The 20,000-nt window shown below is 38.4% G+C and overlaps 1 protein-coding gene across 1 annotated transcript in view; it reads right to left on the reverse strand.

Annotated features, from left to right (window-relative positions):
• Positions 1–20,000, reverse strand: part of csmd3a (CUB and Sushi multiple domains 3a) — a gene marked incomplete at both ends in the record, with an annotated part of 339,298 nt that overhangs the window by 23,802 nt on the left and 295,496 nt on the right. Inside the window, 3 exons of the mRNA XM_081389133.1 lie at positions 9,695–9,874; positions 15,272–15,448; positions 18,430–18,612. Coding sequence (XP_081245259.1) covers positions 9,695–9,874; positions 15,272–15,448; positions 18,430–18,612 — 540 coding nt within the window. The remainder of the gene's footprint in view (positions 1–9,694; positions 9,875–15,271; positions 15,449–18,429; positions 18,613–20,000) is intronic.

The following is a 20,000-nucleotide window of genomic DNA, read 5'->3' on the forward strand; positions in this document are numbered from 1 at the left end:
CCCGACACACACTCCACATCACAGAAGGAGAAACACAAGTAAACTTCCTGAAGTGTGGACACTGAAGTCCTGATCTGTGTGTTGAGGCTGTTCTGCCTCTGGCAGCGCTGTAATATTGAGAAGACAGTCTAGAAAGCCCATCCATGAAGAAAGGAAGGTTTTTCTGTCCTTTTCTAACTTGAAGGACCATATCCACTTCAACATCACACAATAAAGCACAAACACTGTATTCAGACATCGAGTGTGAGCTCTGAAGGGCAAACACAGGGTTTTACAGCACTATTACTCGTGTTCAAGAGGTTTACAAGAGGCTGATAAACACAACATTAGCAAACGGTGTTTCCAGCTGTTTATGGACATAACAGATCTAAAACGGCCTGCATGTGTGTATTTGCATGCATGAATATAGCTATATACTGTATATATATTTAGGTATGTATGTGCGTATACACATAGGGATGTACATGGGTGTGTATGGCATGTGTATTTGTGTATGTACTTACGTAGATGCTTGAATGGAAGCTGTTTATTTCATATATGTACTATTTTAACATTTTAGTCCATATTACCGTAAAAAAATATACTGAATGTATTTGTTTGGACTATGTAATGTGAGAGTATTGAGTGTGTGTGTGTAAGGGAATTGGAGGTGGTTTTGAATTTGCTCTGTTGGTCGTTGTACGGTATTTTGTAATTGATAGATATTCAGATTATTGATCGATTGATCGTATTGTCTGTTTTTGTCATGCGTGTTGTCTCGATTTTCTGTTGCTGCCTTAATTTCCCCTCGGGATTAATAAAGGAAGTCTAAGTCTAACTAAACTGTGACTGAGGGCTGGAATCCATGGTTTTCACCTGTTGCATCATCTTCACTTGAACTTTAATGAGACTTCGCCGGTGTTTTGTGTCTGGAGCGAGTGCTAAACCCATGCAAATGTTTCTTTCCTGAACACACCAGGATTTCCAGCGCTGGGGGAATCAGCAGAAGTCAGAAAACGTCTGCGGGGCCAATCAAAAGATTTTAAATTGCAAATCTGAAATTGATAAAAAGCACACAGATGGAAACTGGTGCGCTGACACTCAGAGTCGGAGAGCAGCTGGGGTCCGGACGGAAGAGGAATAAACGATGAGATGTTTGGGAAAGCAAGCAAGAGACGCTCACACGTGCAAATCCAGCCGTGCAGAACTAACAGATTACACTCAACGGTCAATAATGCGTCCATTAGTTCATCAGCGTTTGTTGAAGGCACAGTTCAGATTATTTACTCAAGCTCAAACTCGATTTTATGTTCAACACAAAAGGACATTATAAAAATACATGTATGTTCTAATGTTAAGGAAGATTTGTTGTGACTCAAAACGAGTATGAGACAAGATTTCACAGCAAAAGTGCCCTGTAAATGTTGTAACTATAATACATATACATATTAATATCATAGCAATATCACACAAGTGCTGTTTTTGTCCTGAACAACTTGAGCGCAAATGTGATACTGATTTTCCACAACATTCAATAAATAAGAAGTTATGGTTGTGTTATATTTATGACACAATGCTGTCGGTTTTTGCTTAATTTTGCCTGGTGTTTAATTTTTGAATGAATCTGCGTTTTGAGCAAATCAATCGGGTGAACCAACGATTCAATGACTCGTTCATTAAGAGAGTCATTTACTTGATTCCTCATGAATGAATTAGCCGTTTGAACGAATCGAATGAATTAATGACTCATTCATTTATACATTTATGTCGTTTCAAACCTGTATGACTTTCACGTAACATAAATGAAGATATTTTGAAGAATGTTGGTGACCAAAATTGTAGTCTGTAAATATATCGAAATACCAATAAAATCATGGCTGTTAAAGCCTAAAATTTGCTGCTTAATTGATATAATAGTATAAATAATCTAATATATAATATTAAAGTTACATTTTAAGTTACATTTTAAAGGTTAATTTAAAAACCACAATTTAATTAGATTTTATTATTTAATAATTTTTATATAAATCTTACATACCCCAAATATTTTAGTTGTTATCACTGTTTCAACCAAAATACGGAGCAGCATATTTTCAACATTGATAATAATCATAAATGTTTCCTGATCATCAAATCATCATATTAGAGTGATTTCTGAAGGATCATGTGACACTGAAGACTGGAGTAAATTCAGCTTTGATCACAGGAATAAATTACACTTTACTGTATATTCACATAGAAAACAGATGATTTACACTACAATAATAGTAAAAAAAAAAAAAAAAAAAAAAAAAAAGTTTACTATACAAAATTAAATTCCCCATTCACCATCAAATTTTATGTATAAATAAATTCTATGTTGAATCAAAGAAAATATTTCTATCTAAAGCTACTTTTTGTAATGTCTATCTGATACTTTTCCCATTTAACACAATAATGACTTTAAATGATCTTTTGGGGGGAATTTCTCAGCCATAATCTGATGTGCGATTAATTTACGATTAATCAGCACATCCTGTAATTAATTAGATTAAACATTTTAATCGTTTGACAGCCCATATATATATATGAAGACTTCAGATGCAAAAGCCTCTAAGTGCCATCTGATTTACTTCTAAAATTAGTATTTTTATGAAGCTCGTATATTTAAGTTCAGTAATTTCACTTTAATGACAATTAATTGGTCATTTTCATTGCCATTGAAGAGAAATTACTGAACATAAACATACAAGCTTGATAAAAATGATCATTCTAGAAGGAAGTTTCAGATGGCACTTAGAGGCTTTTGCATCTGAAGTCTTCATATATATATATATATATACTGTATATATGTTTGTGTGTGTGTGTGTGTGTGTGTATATATGAGAAAGTTGCTAAATGTGTTGTCAAATCTCCCCAACGCTGCAGCTTTTAAAGCCATTTTTGGATCTCGCCAGTTCCTATAAAATGACATTCCTTCAAAATGTCTCCAGTTCGGTTTCCACAGAAGACAATAAACTCATGCGCGCTTGTGAGGGTTAAGACTGGCACGGCTGATCAAACCCTCGTAACTTCTGGAGATTAAAGACTATCCTATAAAAACTGGCCTTCAACTCCAGAGCTGCTGGACCCAATCACACTCGGAAGCACAGGGATAAAGCAGGAGTAGCAGCTCTGCTCAGAGTTTAGCTGACTTCCCACAGTGACCTGGATGATTGAAAGCCTTCATGCATAAGATGGAGGATGTGTAATGTATAATAAATCAGCTCAAGGTGTGTGGAGACACGAGTATGATGAAGATGATGATGATGATGATGATGATGTGAAACATTTCATGTGTGAACCTCGTGGCTCAGGGGCCGAACGAGACGTGGAAGCTAACAAGGTTAACAGCTGAACGCGTTCTCGTCTCTCGAAGGCTGTTGGGAATGAAATAGATTCATGCAACCTCTAACTTATAAAAGCAACACGCCGGTCGGTTAGCAGGTCGGCGTTCGGTAGCATTTCACATGCAAAACAGCTTTAAAGGTGCCATTCTGAAATAGAAGTAAAAACTTCTATTCTGCTTTAAAGGAAAAGCTCACCCAGAAAAGACAATTCTGTTCTTATTATTATTATTATGTTCATTCATAGGGCCCTATGAAATCTGTTTTATTTTTCCCAAAATTGTTTTATTTGTTTCCCAAATTCATTTTTTTTTTTTTTTTTTTTACTGCATTTTAATGGTTAAATTATACTTTAGTAATCCAAAAGCATGTCTGATTAATTGAAATCATGAAACTTATACAATCTGACAGCAATTTATTAAAAGTTTACATTTAGGGCCCCACGAAATACGTTTTTTTCTTTTCTTCAAATTTTGTTCTATTTTTACATTCTGTGTGTGTGTTGTGCTCTACAGGACATGTTTGTGTGTGTGTGTGTGTGTGTGTGTGTGTGTGTGTGTGTGTGTTGTGCTCTACAGGACATGTTTGTGTGTGTGTGTGTGTGTGTGTGTGTGTGTGTGTGTGTGTTGTGCTCTACAGGACATGTTTGTGTGTGTGTGTGTGTGTGTGTGTGTGTGTGTTGTGCTCTACAGGACATGTTTGTGTGTGTGTGTGTGTGTGTGTGTGTGTTGTGCTCTACAGGACATGTTTGTGTGTGTGTGTGTGTGTGTGTGTGTGTGTGTGTGTGTGTTGTGCTCTACAGGACATGTTTGTGTGTGTGTGTGTGTGTGTGTGTGTGTGTTGTGCTCTACAGGACATGTTTGTGTGTGTGTGTGTGTGTGTGTGTGTGTGTGTGTGTGTTGTGCTCTACAGGACATGTTTGTGTGTGTGTGTGTGTGTGTGTGTGTGTGTGTGTGTGTGTGTGTGTGTGTGTGTGTGTGTGTGTGTTTTGCTCTACAGGACATGTTTGTGTGTGTGTGTGTGTGTGTGTGTGTGTGTGTGTTGTGCTCTACAGGACATGTTTGTGTGTGTGTGTGTGTGTGTGTGTGTGTGTGTGTTGTGCTCTACAGGACATGTTTGTGTGTGTGTGTGTGTGTGTGTGTGTGTGTGTGTGTGTTGTGCTCTACAGGACATGTTTGTGTGTGTGTGTTTTGCTCTACAGGACATGTTTGTGTGTGTGTGTGTGTGTGTGTGTGTGTGTGTTGTGCTCTACAGGACATGTTTGTGTGTGTGTGTGTGTGTGTTGTGCTCTACAGGACATGTTTGTGTGTGTGTGTGTGTGTGTGTTGTGCTCTACAGAACATGTTTGTGTGTGTGTGTGTGTGTGTGTGTGTGTGTGTGTGTGTGTTGTGCTCTACAGGACATGTTTGTGTGTGTGTGTGTGTGTGTGTGTGTGTGTGTGTGTGTTGTGCTCTACAGGACATGTTTGTGTGTGTGTGTGTGTGTGTGTGTGTGTGTGTGTTGTGCTCTACAGGACATGTTTGTGTGTGTGTGTGTGTGTGTGTGTTGTGCTCTACAGGACATGTTTGTGTGTGTGTGTGTGTGTGTGTGTGTGTGTGTGTGTGTGTGTGTGTGTGTGTGTTGTGCTCTACAGGACATGTTTGTGTGTGTGTGTGTGTGTGTGTGTGTGTGTGTGTTGTGCTCTACAGGACATGTTCCCGTGTGTGTGTGTGTGTGTGTGTGTGTGTGTGTGTGTGTGTGTGTTGTGCTCTACAGGACATGTTCCCGTGTGTGTGTGTGTGTGTGTGTGTGTGTGTGTGTGTGTGTGTGTGTTGTGCTCTACAGGACATGTTTGTATGTTTGTGTGTGTGTGTGTGTGTGTGTGTGTGTGTGTGTGTGTGTGTGTGTTGTGCTCTACAGGACATGTTTGTGTGTGTGTGTGTGTGTGTGTGTGTGTGTGTGTTGTGCTCTACAGGACATGTTTGTGTGTGTGTGTGTGTGTGTGTGTGTGTGTGTGTGTGTGTGTGTGTGTGTGTGTGTGTGTGTTGTGCTCTACAGGACATGTTCCCGTGTGTGTGTGTGTGTGTTGTGCTCTACAGGACATGTTTGTATGTTTGTGTGTGTGTGTGTGTGTGTGTGTGTGTGTGTGTGTTGTGCTCTACAGGACATGTTTGTGTGTGTGTGTGTGTGTGTGTGTGTGTGTGTGTGTGTGTTGTGCAGTTGCTCAGCATGTGTTACACGTATAAGGCCCATCGCTCAAGCGGGTCCCTGAGGCATTCAGTGTGTATGACAGACACACACACACACACACACACACACACACACACACACACACACACACACACACACACACACACACACACACACACACACACACACGTCACCACAGCTCACTGAACGACTGACCCTGAGGTATGAAGTATAAAGCCTTTCATCTAAAACACCACCTTTATTCTCGGCCAAGGTTTTGTGAAAACACTTCCAAATCTTTTAAACTAACTACAGCGACCCTTTCCCTCCAGCAAACGCTGGCGTCGAGTTCTGGGAGAATATCGAAAATAACAGCACATCCGAAAAGAACAGAACAAGGTCTGATATCGGATCTTTCTTTATAATGCATATACAGTCAAACACACGTGTACTCAGACTCCATCAACATTTCTCACATTATCAGTTTATTCGCTATAGTTTAGAGAATGGTAATGAAATATGAGCAGAACTCAGCTGATATTTGACTGGTTTTGTCCGTCCTTCTGTTAGACTGTCTCACACATGAATTATGTTGAATATCTGTCAGCTGGTAAATTTAACTACACAATTAGATAATACCAGTTTAGCTCAACCAATCACCAAGCAATGCTTCATTGTGTTCAGTCTGTGTGTAAAAAGAGCATTAGCAATTAAAGAAAACACACTTCAGCAAAACATCATCAGCTCAAAGTGTCCCAATCATTTCTGCTCCCAAATTTGTATAACTGTCACTGGTAGTCACTGTATGAAGAACATTAGTGTATAATATGTCACAGTTTACTGTATTCTGCTCTCCTCACTTACAGAAATGAACTATAGTGTCCTGATCACACTAGTGAAGAAATGCTGTGTATGACTGTACACCGTATCTCTTAAATGCTGAAACTGCTCTCTCCGCAGAAGCTCAGCGTTTAAAGAGCTAATCAAATATTTCAACTCAGATCAATATTTCGTGTCTAATTATTTACTCGTGTGGCAAGTATCTGTGTAATAAGCAGATAATGTACATCCAGCCGGTTGTTATCTCAGAATAAACCCGACAGGGTGATCAGGATCAGGTCTTCATCAGCCTGAAGGGGTTTATTCTGAGATCTCACACACACACACACACACACACACACACACACACACACACACACACACACACACACACACTCACCTGAAGGGGTTTATTCTGAGATAACAACCGGCCATTCTCTTACTTAATGTGTTACTTTGTAACACATTACGTTTTCAAATCAGTGACTGATACTCTTGTGTGTGTGTGTGTGTGTGTGTGTGTGATCTCAGAATAAACCCCTTCAGGTGTGCGTGTGTGTGTGTGTGTGTGTGTGTGTGTGTGTGTGTGTGTGTGTGCGCATGTGTGTGCGTGTGTGTGTGTGTGTGCGTGTGTAGGAACGGCTTCCTCACATGCTAATCTCACACGCCGGACACTGACGGATGAAGCGGAGAGAGAGATGAACGAGAGGGTTCTCCTGAGGGTCAGGAATCACTCACGGCTACGATCCGTCCACGCCGGGACACAGAAATGGCTTTATAATGACTCTGCATTACGGCCTATTAGGACACAACTCTGATGTTCCTCTGCAGGATCTCTTTGCTCTCGCTGTGTTTGTTCTCAGAATGTTAATGGCCGCCATTTTCACGTACACTACGCAATGCAGATTTCTGTAGCAAACAAGACGGTGTTGAGTGTGGAAACACAGGTCTGGATATAAAAGCTGACATACATCGAGGACTAATGCTGTAAAACACAGTCCAAGCAACAGCTGTCAGTAGTGTTTCAGCGCTAATGAGAACGCCGGAGGAAGGAAAGCTCCTCGGTGATTTGTAAACGGATGTGAGCATGAGGGCCGGCAAAGAAAATATGATGTTGGATCAAAAAACAAATGCATAATGTCTGGAAGGAGAGCGCTGGACAGAGATGACGCACATCATAAAGCCGAGAGGGAATCAATGCAGAATACTGTGGAACGGCTCCAGCCATTAAAATGACCCGTGAAATACACAAGAGTGATCAAACCAAACACTGGCGTTCTCTACATTCTTACATATTTCACAATACATGTGTCAAAACAGCTAAACAACACCTAAACAGATAAACAACACCTAATAAACAGATAAACAACACCTAAACAGATAAACAACACCTAATAAACAGATAAACAACACCTAAACAGATAAACAACACCTAATAAACAGATAAACAACACCTAAACAGATAAACAACACCTAATAAACAGATTAATAACACCTAAACAGATAAATAACACCTAAACAGATAAACAACACCTAATAAACAGATAAACAACACCTAAACAGATAAACAACACCTAATAAACAGCTAAACAACACCTAAACAGATAAACAACACCTAATAAACAGATAAATAACACCTAATAAACAGATAAATAACACCTAATAAACAGATAACACCTAATAAACAGATAAACAACACCTAAACAGATAAACAACACCTAATAAACAGATAAATAACACCTAATAAACAGATAAATAACACCTAATAAACATATAAATAACACCTAATAAACAGATAAATAACACCTAATAAACATATAAATAACACCTAATAAACATATAAATAACACCTAATAAACATATAAATAACACCTAACAAACAGATAAATAACACCTAATAAACATAAATAACACCTAATAAACATATAAATAACACCTAATAAACAAATAACACCTAATAAACAGATAAATAACACCTAATAAACAGATAAATAACACCTAATAAACAGATAAATAACACCTAATAAACAAATAACACCTAATAAACAGATAAACAACACCTAATAAACAGATAAACAACACCTAATAAACAGATAAACAACACCTAATAAACAGACAAATAACACCTAATAAACAGATAAATAACACCTAATAAACAGCATGAAAGGGGTATAAAATATATAATGTTTTTTTAGGGCTGCCACTCTTTGTTCTACTGACAGCTCTAGTTTTTAACAAGAAATACAAATCTCTAGAATTTGGAAGGAATAAATAAATAGATACACACTACTAGTTACTGTTGTAAAAAAGCTATACAAGGTAGAAAAAATATTGTTCATTATTGAACATTTAAAAACAACATTATAAATTATAAAAATTAATAAATATTATTAGTGGCTGATGTTTATACATTTAATAAAATAAGTATAAATAAATATAAAAATAAATAAAATAAAATAAAATAAAATAGTATTCAATTATTAAGGATATTATAAAATAATATTTATTAATATTATAAAATAAATAACTTAATAATTATTTAATTATTATTAAATAATATATTACTATTGATAAAAATAAGAAATTAACTCAAAATAAACCTAAAAATAAATACAATGACATTTATGTATTTGTTTGGTGATTTAACTATAAATTAATTAATTTAAAATGTATATAATTATTTTTTGTTTTATATAAATAAATAAATAAATAAATAAATAAATAAATACAAATACACACATGTATGTATGCATATATATATATTCTTAATTGCGAGAATAAAACAATTCCAGTTCCTAGGATATGCACTTTCACTAATGATCTATCTTGACCTAAAATCCTGATTGTGAAAACATTCACGTCCATGTCGGCCGTGGCCAAAACTGATATTTGTTTTTAATGACCCAACAAGTTTGATTAAACCATAAAAATATTGGAAAATATTTGACATTTTTAAATTTTAAATATGAGGGAAGACCAAGACGCTGAACTTGGTGAAGGTATTTATCTGACAAAATTATCGACTACAGCAACAGGTTTTAATTTAATATGCACAGAAAATGCATAGAAAAACAAAAAGCATAATCTCTCCCCCCCCCCCCTCTCTCTCTCTCTTTCTTTCTTTCTTTCTTTCTCTCTCTCTCTCTCTCTCTCTCTCTGTTCTGACATGGTTCTCGGTGAAACTCTTATCATCTCTGATGTCTTCCTTCAGAAACAACAGCCTGTTTCCAACCCAAGGCTTTTTGGCATCTTCAGAGTAACATCTGTGTGTGTGTGTGTGTGTGTGTGTGTGTGTGTGGCCCTGGACGCTGGGCAATCCTGCCGAAACCCTCAGTGAGTGAGTCGAGGAACATAAGCTGTACCTCGGCATGAGGGTAACGTGGCGCTCCAGGTGCCGTTGGGGGTGCAGGTCCGGATAAACACACTCCCGTTCTCCATCAGGAACCCGGGCTGGCAGGAGTACGACACGTTCTGTCCAACGGTGAAGTCCTCGCCCAACCTTAGACCGCTGGCGGGAACGCCTGGATCCCCACAGCTGATCACTGTTACACACACACACACACATGCACACAAGCACAACATCATTAAACAGAGACACCACTGTACACACACATCATCATGAAACTGTCTCCAGGGGAAATATAACTAAAGTAATGATTGTTGTGGCTGCTTGTGTTAATATAACGCTGGAGCCGCGGGGTCGACGCTACCGCTGGAAAACGGCACATTTCCTCGGCGTAATGTCAAAGTATTATAACAGGACTCGTTCATGCAGAATTACCTCACTGCAGTAATATTCAGCAGTAAACAATCAGTTATAGGTCATAACACTAGGGAGAATCTCGAACTATCACACACACTGTTCAAAGCTTTCGGGTCGGTGCGATAAAAAACGAAAAAAAGCAAGGATGCATTAAATTGATCAAAAGTGAAAGTTCTTTTAAACTTTATTTTTTATCAAAGATTCCTGAGAAATAAAATATATCACATTTTCCAAGTGTTTTCAACACTGATAATAATCATAAATGTTTCTTGATCATCAAATCATCATATTCGAGTGATTTCTGAAGGATCATGTGACACTGAAGACTGGAGTAATGATGCTGAACATTCAGCTTTGATCACAGGAATAAATTACACTTTACTATATATTCACATAGAGAACAGATGATTTACATTGGAATATTTCCCAAATGGTAGTTTAAAATGAAGTAGTTTCTCGATCCACATCTAAAGAGCAGAATATGATGGACTTGAGGATCACGACTTAGAAACACCCTAAAACACCCTAGCAACCATATAACATTTTCAAAATATAAATAACATTCACAGATGAATCGTGCATAAATAAGACCAGGAACATGCATTAATATGTACATCATATTTGATGAAGTCTGCATCACTAATTATGTTATTTTCCTGTTTATTACTGTGAAGGTGCTTTGAAACATTTTCTATCACATAAAGTGCTATAGAAATAAAGCTGACATGATTGGATAATCTATTTAAAAAAGGCCTAAACTGAATATTTATGAATGTGAATCACATATAAAATTCTGATTACACCGTTTTAACAGAGTAAACAAACTAATAAACTTAATGTGATGCACAATTTTAAATGAAACAGATCAGATTTCTGTAATAGTACTAATAAACCAAATGTATTTTTAATACACAATAACCAGGCTTATATATTTATCATCAACAAATCCAATTTCTTTCAGTCTCATACATTTCAACTAATTGAGTATTTCTTGTTCCACATCTAGTCATATCTGAACCACGTTCAAACTTTTTAACTGAATACATTTAATTGTTTTCACAATGAACAGATTTATTCGAAAAATATAAAAATCAAATCAAACGGATGCAAATATCAGTGTTATTTTATCACCGAAATACTACTATAGTTTTTAATATTAAATGTTTTATTGTTTTTACTTTTATATTTTCCATTTTCAGTTTAATTTTCAATCATAATTCAAGTTTTAGTAATTTGTTGTGTTTTTGTCATTTTTAATTGTTTTTTAATGATGTCTATACATTTTTTCCAGTTTTAGTTTTAGTTATATTAGTACTGTACTTCAAGTTAAACTAAAAGAAAATGAGTAATGCTGAATAAAATAAGTTTCAGTAAACGCTTAATACATTTTCTTTTAATAGTTTTAGTTTCAGTTGTAGTAGTTAACTCTGATAAAACAGTTAAACTGATGTTTTTGAGTGCAGAAATCTGCATTTCATTAACATCAAACTGGTATAACGTCAATGATTAAATGACATTTTAAAATGACAAATTCTCACTTTGTTCTGACTGAAATGGAACTTTTAAAATGCATGTGAAGGCAGAGCATCAGGGGCGGGGCTTCCTGTTGGACCAATCAATGTCAGGCGGGGGGCGTGTCTGAAAACATTGATCATTTGTGCCATTCTGAAGCACTGACTTCACCTTTAACATCCACAGTTTATCATGTCAGATCAACACAGAGCATCCCATCCGAGCGCTGAGTAATTCCTGCACTCCCCCGCTCATTATTCTCCACCACCCGACATCAATCTCCCATTACACGTCAGTGAGAGATTGATTCTGCCTGTCAGCTCATCCTGCTATTACTTATACAGCGACGCTAATAAATCTGGCTGCATTAATGAGATTTCTCATGAGGTCTGAGCAGCAACATCACTCTGTTTGGCTAATTACAAATGGACAGCTTGTTTCTATCCAAATCCTGGGGTGAGCCTTTTGGGTAATTTTTGTGGGTTATTTTACAGTGTTTGGGTAGTTTTTGTGTTACACAGATCCTGGGTCAGACGTAACAACCCAGTGTTTGGGTAGTTTTTGTGTTACCCAGATTCTGGGTCAGACGTAACAACCCAGTGTTTGGGTAGTTTTTGTGTTACCCAGATTCTGGGTCAGACGTAACAACCCAGTGTTTGGGTAGTTTTTGTGTTACCCAGATCCTGGGTCAGACGTAACAACCCAGTGTTTGGGTAGTTTTTCTGATACCCAGATCCTGGGTCAGACGTTACAACCCAGTGTTTGAGTAGTTTTTGTGATACCCAGATCCTGGGTCAGACGTTACAACCCAGTGTTTGAGTAGTTCTTGTGATACCCAGATCCTGGGTCAGACGTTACAACCCAGTGTTTGAGTAGTTTTTGTGATACCCAGATCCTGGGTCAGACGTTACAACCCAGTGTTTGAGTAGTTTTTGTGATACCCAGATCCTGGGTTTAGACGTTACAACCCAGTGTTTGAGTAGTTTTTGTGTTACCCAGATCCTGGGTCAGACGTTACAACCCAGTGTTTGAGTAGTTTTTGTGATACCCAGATCCTGGGTCAGACGTTACAACCCAGTGTTTGAGTAGTTTTTGTGATACCCAGATCCTGGGTCAGACGTAACAACCCAGTGTTTGAGTAGTTTTTGTGTTACCCAGATCCTGAGTCAGACGTAACAACCCAGTGTTTGAGTAGTTTTTGTGATACCCAGATCCTGGGTTTAGACGTTACAACCCAGTGTTTGAGTAGTTTTTGTGTTACCCAGATCCTGGGTCAGACGTTCCAACCCAGTGTTTGAGTAGTTTTTGTGATACCCAGATCCTGGGTCAGACGTTACAACCCAGTGTTTGAGTAGTTTTTGTGATACCCAGATCCTGGGTCAGACGTAACAACCCAGTGTTTGAGTAGTTTTTGTGTTATCCAGATCCTGAGTCAGACGTAACAACCCAGTGTTTGAGTAGTTTTTGTGATACCCAGATCCCGGGTTTAGACGTTACAACCCAGTGTTTGAGTAGTTTTTGTGTTACCCAGATCCTGGGTCAGACGTTACAACCCAGTGTTTGAGTAGTTTTTGTGTTACCCAGATCCTGGGTCAGACGTTACAACCCAGTGTTTGAGTAGTTTTTGTGATACCCAGATCCTGGGTCAGACGTTACAACCCAGTGTTTGAGTAGTTTTTGTGATACCCAGATCCTGGGTCAGACGTAACAACCCAGTGTTTGAGTAGTTTTTGTGTTATCCAGATCCTGAGTCAGACGTAACAACCCAGTGTTTGAGTAGTTTTTGTGTTACCCAGATCCTGGGTCAGACGTTACAACCCAGTGTTTGAGTAGTTTTTGTGATACCCAGATCCTGGGTCAGACGTTACAACCCAGTGTTTGGGTAGTTTTTGTGTTACCCAGATCCTGGGTCAGACGTAACAACCCAGTGTTTGAGTAGTTTTTGTGTTACCCAGATCCTGGGTCAGACGTAACAACCCAGTGTTTGGGTAGTTTTTGTGTTACCCAGATCCTGGGTCAGACGTAACAACCCAGTGTTTGGGTAGTTTTTGTGTTACCCAGATCCTGGGTCAGACGTAACAACCCAGTGTTTGAGTAGTTTTTGTGTTACCCAGATCCTGGGTCAGACGTAACAACCCAGTGTTTGGGTAGTTTTTGTGTTACCCAGATCCTGGGTCAGACGTTACAACCCAGTGTTTGAGTAGTTTTTGTGATACCCAGATCCTGGGTTTAGACGTTACAACCCATTGTTTGAGTAGTTTTTGTGTTACCCAGATCCTGGGTCAGACGTAACAACCCAGTGTTTGGGTAGTTTTTGTGTTACCCAGATCCTGGGTCAGACGTAACAACCCAGTGTTTGAGTAGTTTTTGTGTTACCCAGATCCTGGGTCAGACGTTACAACCCAGTGTTTGGGTAGTTTTTGTGTTACTCAGATCCTGGGTCAGACGTAACAACCCAGTGTTTGGGTAGTTTTTGTGTTACCCAGATCCTGGGTCAGACGTAACAACCCAGTGTTTGGGTAGTTTTTGTGTTACTCAGATCCTGGGTCAGACGTTACAACTCAGTGTTTGGGTAGTTTTTGTGTTACTCAGATCCTGGGTCAGACGTAACAACCCAGTGTTTGGGTAGTTTTTGTGTTACCCAGATCCTGGGTCAGACGTAACAACCCAGTGTTTGGGTAGTTTTTGTGTTACTCAGATCCTGGGTCAGACGTTACAACTCAGTGTTTGGGTAGTTTTTGTGTTACTCAGATCCTGGGTCAGACGTAACAACCCAGTGTTTGGGTAGTTTTTGTGTTACCCAGATCCTGGGTCAGACGTAACAACCCAGTGTTTGAGTAGTTTTTGTGTTACCCAGATCCTGGGTCAGACGTTACAACTCAGTGTTTGGGTAGTTTTTGTGTTACCCAGATCCTGGGTCAGACGTTACAACTCAGTGTTTGGGTAGTTTTTGTGTTACTCAGATCCTGGGTCAGACGTTACAACCCAGTGTTTGAGTAGTTTTTGTGTTACCCAGATCCTGGGTCAGACGTAACAACCCAGTGTTTGGGTAGTTTTTGTGATACCCAGATCCTGGGTCAGACGTAACAACCCAGTGTTTGGGTAGTTTTTGTGATACCCAGATCCTGGGTCAGACGTAACAACCCAGGGATTGAGTTATTTATTGCAGGCTTTTTGTGATCTCTTGGTCCGTCAAATTGGTGCGTGTCTTCGGTAAATTTATCTATTATTTATCTATGAATACGTTATTGTTCTGTATATTGTTTAATTTTATGCAAAGCAACACACGGGTATGTATTTAATAAGTATTAAAAATTATATACTATACTGTAAAATATGATAAAAAATAAAGGAATTATCATGCAAGCCAGTGGTTTAATCAAGTATTTTAAAAAGATTTAGAGGATTTAAGTTAATCAGTAGACACTAATTCATGTATGAAGTAAAAAAATAATTAGCCAGTATTATAGTTAGAATCAGCTATGCTGGGTTAAATCAACACATTATGGTGGGTTTAATACACAACCCAATTTTCTGGGTAAAATTAACCCAACTTGTGTTCTGTTCTATATTTACCCAGCTCTTGCGTTGAAAACAACCCAGAGTTTTTTAGAGTGAAGAAACACAGAAAAAATAACAGATTAAGGAGGATTTGAACTCTTACGGGTGCAGTTGGGCTCGGCGCCAGACCAGGTCCCGTTGGCCAGGCACTGCCGAGATGGAGAACCGGAGAGACGGTATCCTTCCACACACGAGTAGATGATGGAGTGAGAGAAACTAGTGCCATGAACACGCAAGATCTGCCCATTAGCCGGAGTCCCAGGATTCCCACACTGAACAGCTATTGGATGGAAAAGATTCAATTCACATTTATTTGTATAGCGCTTTCACAATACACATCGTTTTGAAGCAGCTTCACAGAAAATGCATTACAATTTCACTTTGTTCTGACTGAAATGGAACTTGAACGCAGAGCATCAGGGGGCGGGGCTTCCTGTTTGACCAATCAATGTCAGGCGGGGGGTCCACATCCACATTACAAGTTACCGTGATCTGTTATCAGAGGTAACTGTCTAATTTATGTATTACATATACAAAGTCACAGTTAGCTAAAAATGTATTAATTTAAACAATGTAATAATTTAAGGCAGAAACAGTCAGCTCACTGAAGTAATGAATCCTTGATTAGCATTAGTAGAGAATCACTCGAGTCTTTCCTTCCATGAAAATGAATATGCTTGTGATTAAAGGAAGTATTTGCATAAAATGGCACTGCAGACATTCTGAGAATTTGCCTTGGGCCAGTTAACTAAAACTAAAACTATTAAAAATCACTTTTGGTAATTAAAAAATAAAGTTGACACAAAATCAAATATAAATATTAGATGAACAACTTGACAAAATGTGGCCAAGGCGACTAACTGAAATAATCTAAGTTTATAAGAAATGAAATAAGTGTAAGTTGAGGTACTTTTTGGTCTCTACTAACAGGTTTTCCTGCATTAATGTTGATTATTTCCTCATATTCTCCAGTGTTGCGGCTCCTCTCTTCCCAGTCTGTCAGTAACGCTCAGGAGTGTTTCCCGTATAACGCTGTAACTCGCTGCTTCACTACTATAGTACGATCATCGCTGAAGAAATCAACTATAGTCACGACTGTTTCCCGAAACCATATTGTCACAAATTGGTCGTTCAACCGTGTTGGTTAATGATGTCCCGCAGGTTATGGAGTAATAACTACTGTTAATGGATCTGTTTGAGATCGAATTAACGCTAGATGTTTTGCTATAAATTACAGACATGACATCTGAGGACTATTTCTCATTTTTCTCAGTTATTTTGCTTTATTTACAGATTCAATCATAGACTCGTTCTTACGCACTAGAGCTCGTTCACACATGCGCACTCTTCAAGAACTACGCTTTAAATTGCTTTGCTCAAGATGAGGATTTATTGAGTCCACATGTCATGCAAACTAGAAACTCTTCTTCTAACCACAGGTCGAGATCTGTCGTTACACACACACAACTCTGCGATGCTGTTTGCGAATGTTCGTTGAAACGATGGTTTCGGGAAACACAGACTCGTTGAACTGCTGATAACGACGGACCATAGTTGCTAACAATGCTTTCGGGAAACACACCCCTGTTTACTTCCTGTCTCTATGAAGCCCCTCCTTCTGAAAAGCACACTGTGCTCTGATTGGTCGGCTGGATCAGTGTGTTGTGATTGGTCGAGCGCTTCAGTGTGTTTGGGAAATGTCCCACCCCTTTACCATAACCGCCAGTTTAACACACTACTAACTAACTCAACCAGGCCCCGCCCCTTTATTCTGCGCATGAATTATTATAATGAGGAATATTGTGACGTGTTCGTTCCCGGAAGAAACTCAAGACTACAATGGAGGCGTTTCAGGAGTTCAGAAACACTGACGCTGATATAGAGAAGAACTCACGCTGGAGGGACGTATCTTGCAGAATATGTCCTTTTTAATAAACACCATAAATAATACTAAAATAATCACTCAAGCTCAGCCACTTTAAGTCAATTAGATTATCCTGCACTGACTATTCGAGCCCAGAATGAATCTAATAGATTTCCTTGAGTTTTCTCGGCTCACGCGCGGGTCGAGTGGGTTAAATCACGGGGAGATGTTGGTGTTTGTTCAGCCTGGAAAATCACAGTCTGGCATGATGGGATTTAATGCAAGACAAGCTGTTTGACCAGAGCTGCGCAGCAAAAACATTCAAGCTTGAGAAGTTTCCGCCTCCTGGGACTGCACGCTAACAATCTGTTTCATAGCCCAGCAATAACCCGTCACCCTCGAGACGACACGGACAATGCGGAGAGAAAACACTTCTGCCATTTGCTCCGGTGCAAGGTTGTTACAGGACACCGTGACACCGGCTCGCTTGATGCGTATCAGTGTCAGTCTTCCCGTCTCTCTCTACAACCCAACACTCAAAAAATACATTTTTGCCTCTTGTTCAATTTAATTAATCAAAATAAGCTAAAGTAAAAAGATTTCTTTACATTTTATTACAACTTAATTTAATTGTGTTCAATCAACGTAATATATTTAAAACCAGTGGCGTAACTTTGTTTTAAAAAGTGTGTGGGACAGGTGTGTGTGTGTGTGGGTGGGGGGGAGATATGTACAATACATTTTTTTTTATTACTCATACATTTAAATTATATTAAGCCTTAAAGATCTGCATAATTAAGGGCGTGGCCACTTGAGTGACAGGTGGATTTACCGTCGGTTGTGAACATCTGCCATGTTTTGTAGTTTTTTAACATTTTTTACTCGTGTTTGTAGTTCCTCCTCCAAAGCGCAGTGGATTGTGGGTAATATTAGCTGTTATAATGAGCAAGGAACCGCATTTCAAAAATACACCAAAAATAGTAGACCATCGGGGGACTTCTGGCACACTCTTTTGAACATACTATGCTTTGGGACACACTTATTCTAATCTCACACACTGTTTAGGATGGATAGCGTGAACAAAGAGACGCATTATTGACTCACGTTTGCAGGTGGGCTTTGGGCTTCAGAAATGCCCTTCAGAAACACTACGCCAATATTTATTTACAGTCTATGGCACACATTTGCTGCGTCTCAATTCACCTACTTATACTACGCCCTAAAAGTATGTTCTCTTTTTGTGAGGAAAAACTTTGGGACATACGATCATGTCATTCAATTGCATCTTTAACAGTTGCTCTCAGTCGCAGTAAACTGACCTGTCAATCATCCAGTCACAGTTAAAATCCTCCAAATCAATAAAAATGCGTGCACATGTAACGCCGTCTCTGACTCACGTTTGCAGGTGGGCTGCCGGCCCGACCACGTGCCGTTGGGGAAGCAGATGCGCTCGGCCGAGCCGTAGAGTGTGTGTCCCGTGGAGCAGGTGAAGCGCACTTTAGCGTGTTGCTGGAAGCTTCCCTCCTCTCGTGTGGCGTGAGCCGGCGTTCCCGGATCCCCACAGCCGCCTCTCTTATCACCTGAGGAACAGAAACACTCGTCTGCAAACCGCATTTTACCAGATAACAGAGAACATGCATTTTTCTGCAAGGAAAGAAACAAACTGCATGTCTCTTCTAGGGGGAAAACAGGGACAGTGAGTCTGTGGAAGTGTGTGAAACCCATGTCTGAACCGGCAGATGTTATTACAACATAATAAACCAGAATCATCAACGGGCTCATTCTGACTGTACAATATACATGGATACTCCCTAAATAAATAAATAAATACATACATAAATAAATAAATAAAATACACTGATATGAAATATTGATTTGACTGTATTAATAATATATATGCATATACGTGTATATATATATATATATATATATATATATATATATATATGCATCGATATTTTTAGTGAAAAGCCAAAATTGACAAAAATAATTAGTATTCTGTAATTGTTGAATTACAGATTTTGAAATTAACTGAAATTAATATTTTATTTAGCAAAGACACATTAAACAGATCAAACGTGACAGTAGAGACGATTACATTAACACAAAAGATTTATTTTAAATAAATGCTGTTCTTTTGAATGTTCAATTCTAAACTACAATATTGCACAACACTGATAATAATCATAAATGTTTCTTGAGCATCAGATCATCATATTAGAGTGATTTCTTAAGGATCATGTGACACTGAAGACTGGAGTAATGATGCTGAAAATTCAGCTTTGATCACAGGAATAAATTACACTTTACTATATATTCACATAGAAAACAGATATTTTACAATGTAAAAATATTTAACAATTTTTACTGTATTTTTGATCAAATAAATGCAGCCTTGGTGAGCAGAAGAGACTTTCAAAAACATTAAAAAAATATATGTTTCCAATAAACATCTCTACAACAACTAAATATATTTTTCAATAATATTAACTCTGATGTATGTACCAAAAATCTATTAACTAGAATTAAACATGACTATTCACACCAGCCATGTCAAAACATCCACATGAAATCTATTCATTTGAATTTCATTTGAAGTCCACATCTCTGTTCTCACCCTTCAAAACTCAAACTCAGAAGTAAATGTTGATCACAGATGTGACCGTTGGGATTAAATGGATTGAAGAAAGTCGAAATCATATTACATTTGGACAGTCCTGCTGACTGATGTATTACAGACGTTATAAATACGAGGGGAATTGGCTTCATTTGCTGCTGGATAAAGAGCAGTTCAGAATCTCAGCGGAAACACTTGCTCTGTTCCCTGAGCTGTCAATCATAACACAGCCTCAGAAGATGAACTTTCTGTGCATGAAAAATACTCTTGGACTGAGCTTACACTGTAAAAAAGTATTGTGATTTTAACAGTAAAAGACCGTAAAAATGCCAGTGAAAAACTGTTAATTAG

The sequence above is a fragment of the Scardinius erythrophthalmus genome, assembly GCF_964197995.2.
Source record: "Scardinius erythrophthalmus genome assembly, chromosome: 16".
Lineage (NCBI taxonomy): Eukaryota > Metazoa > Chordata > Actinopteri > Cypriniformes > Leuciscidae > Scardinius > Scardinius erythrophthalmus.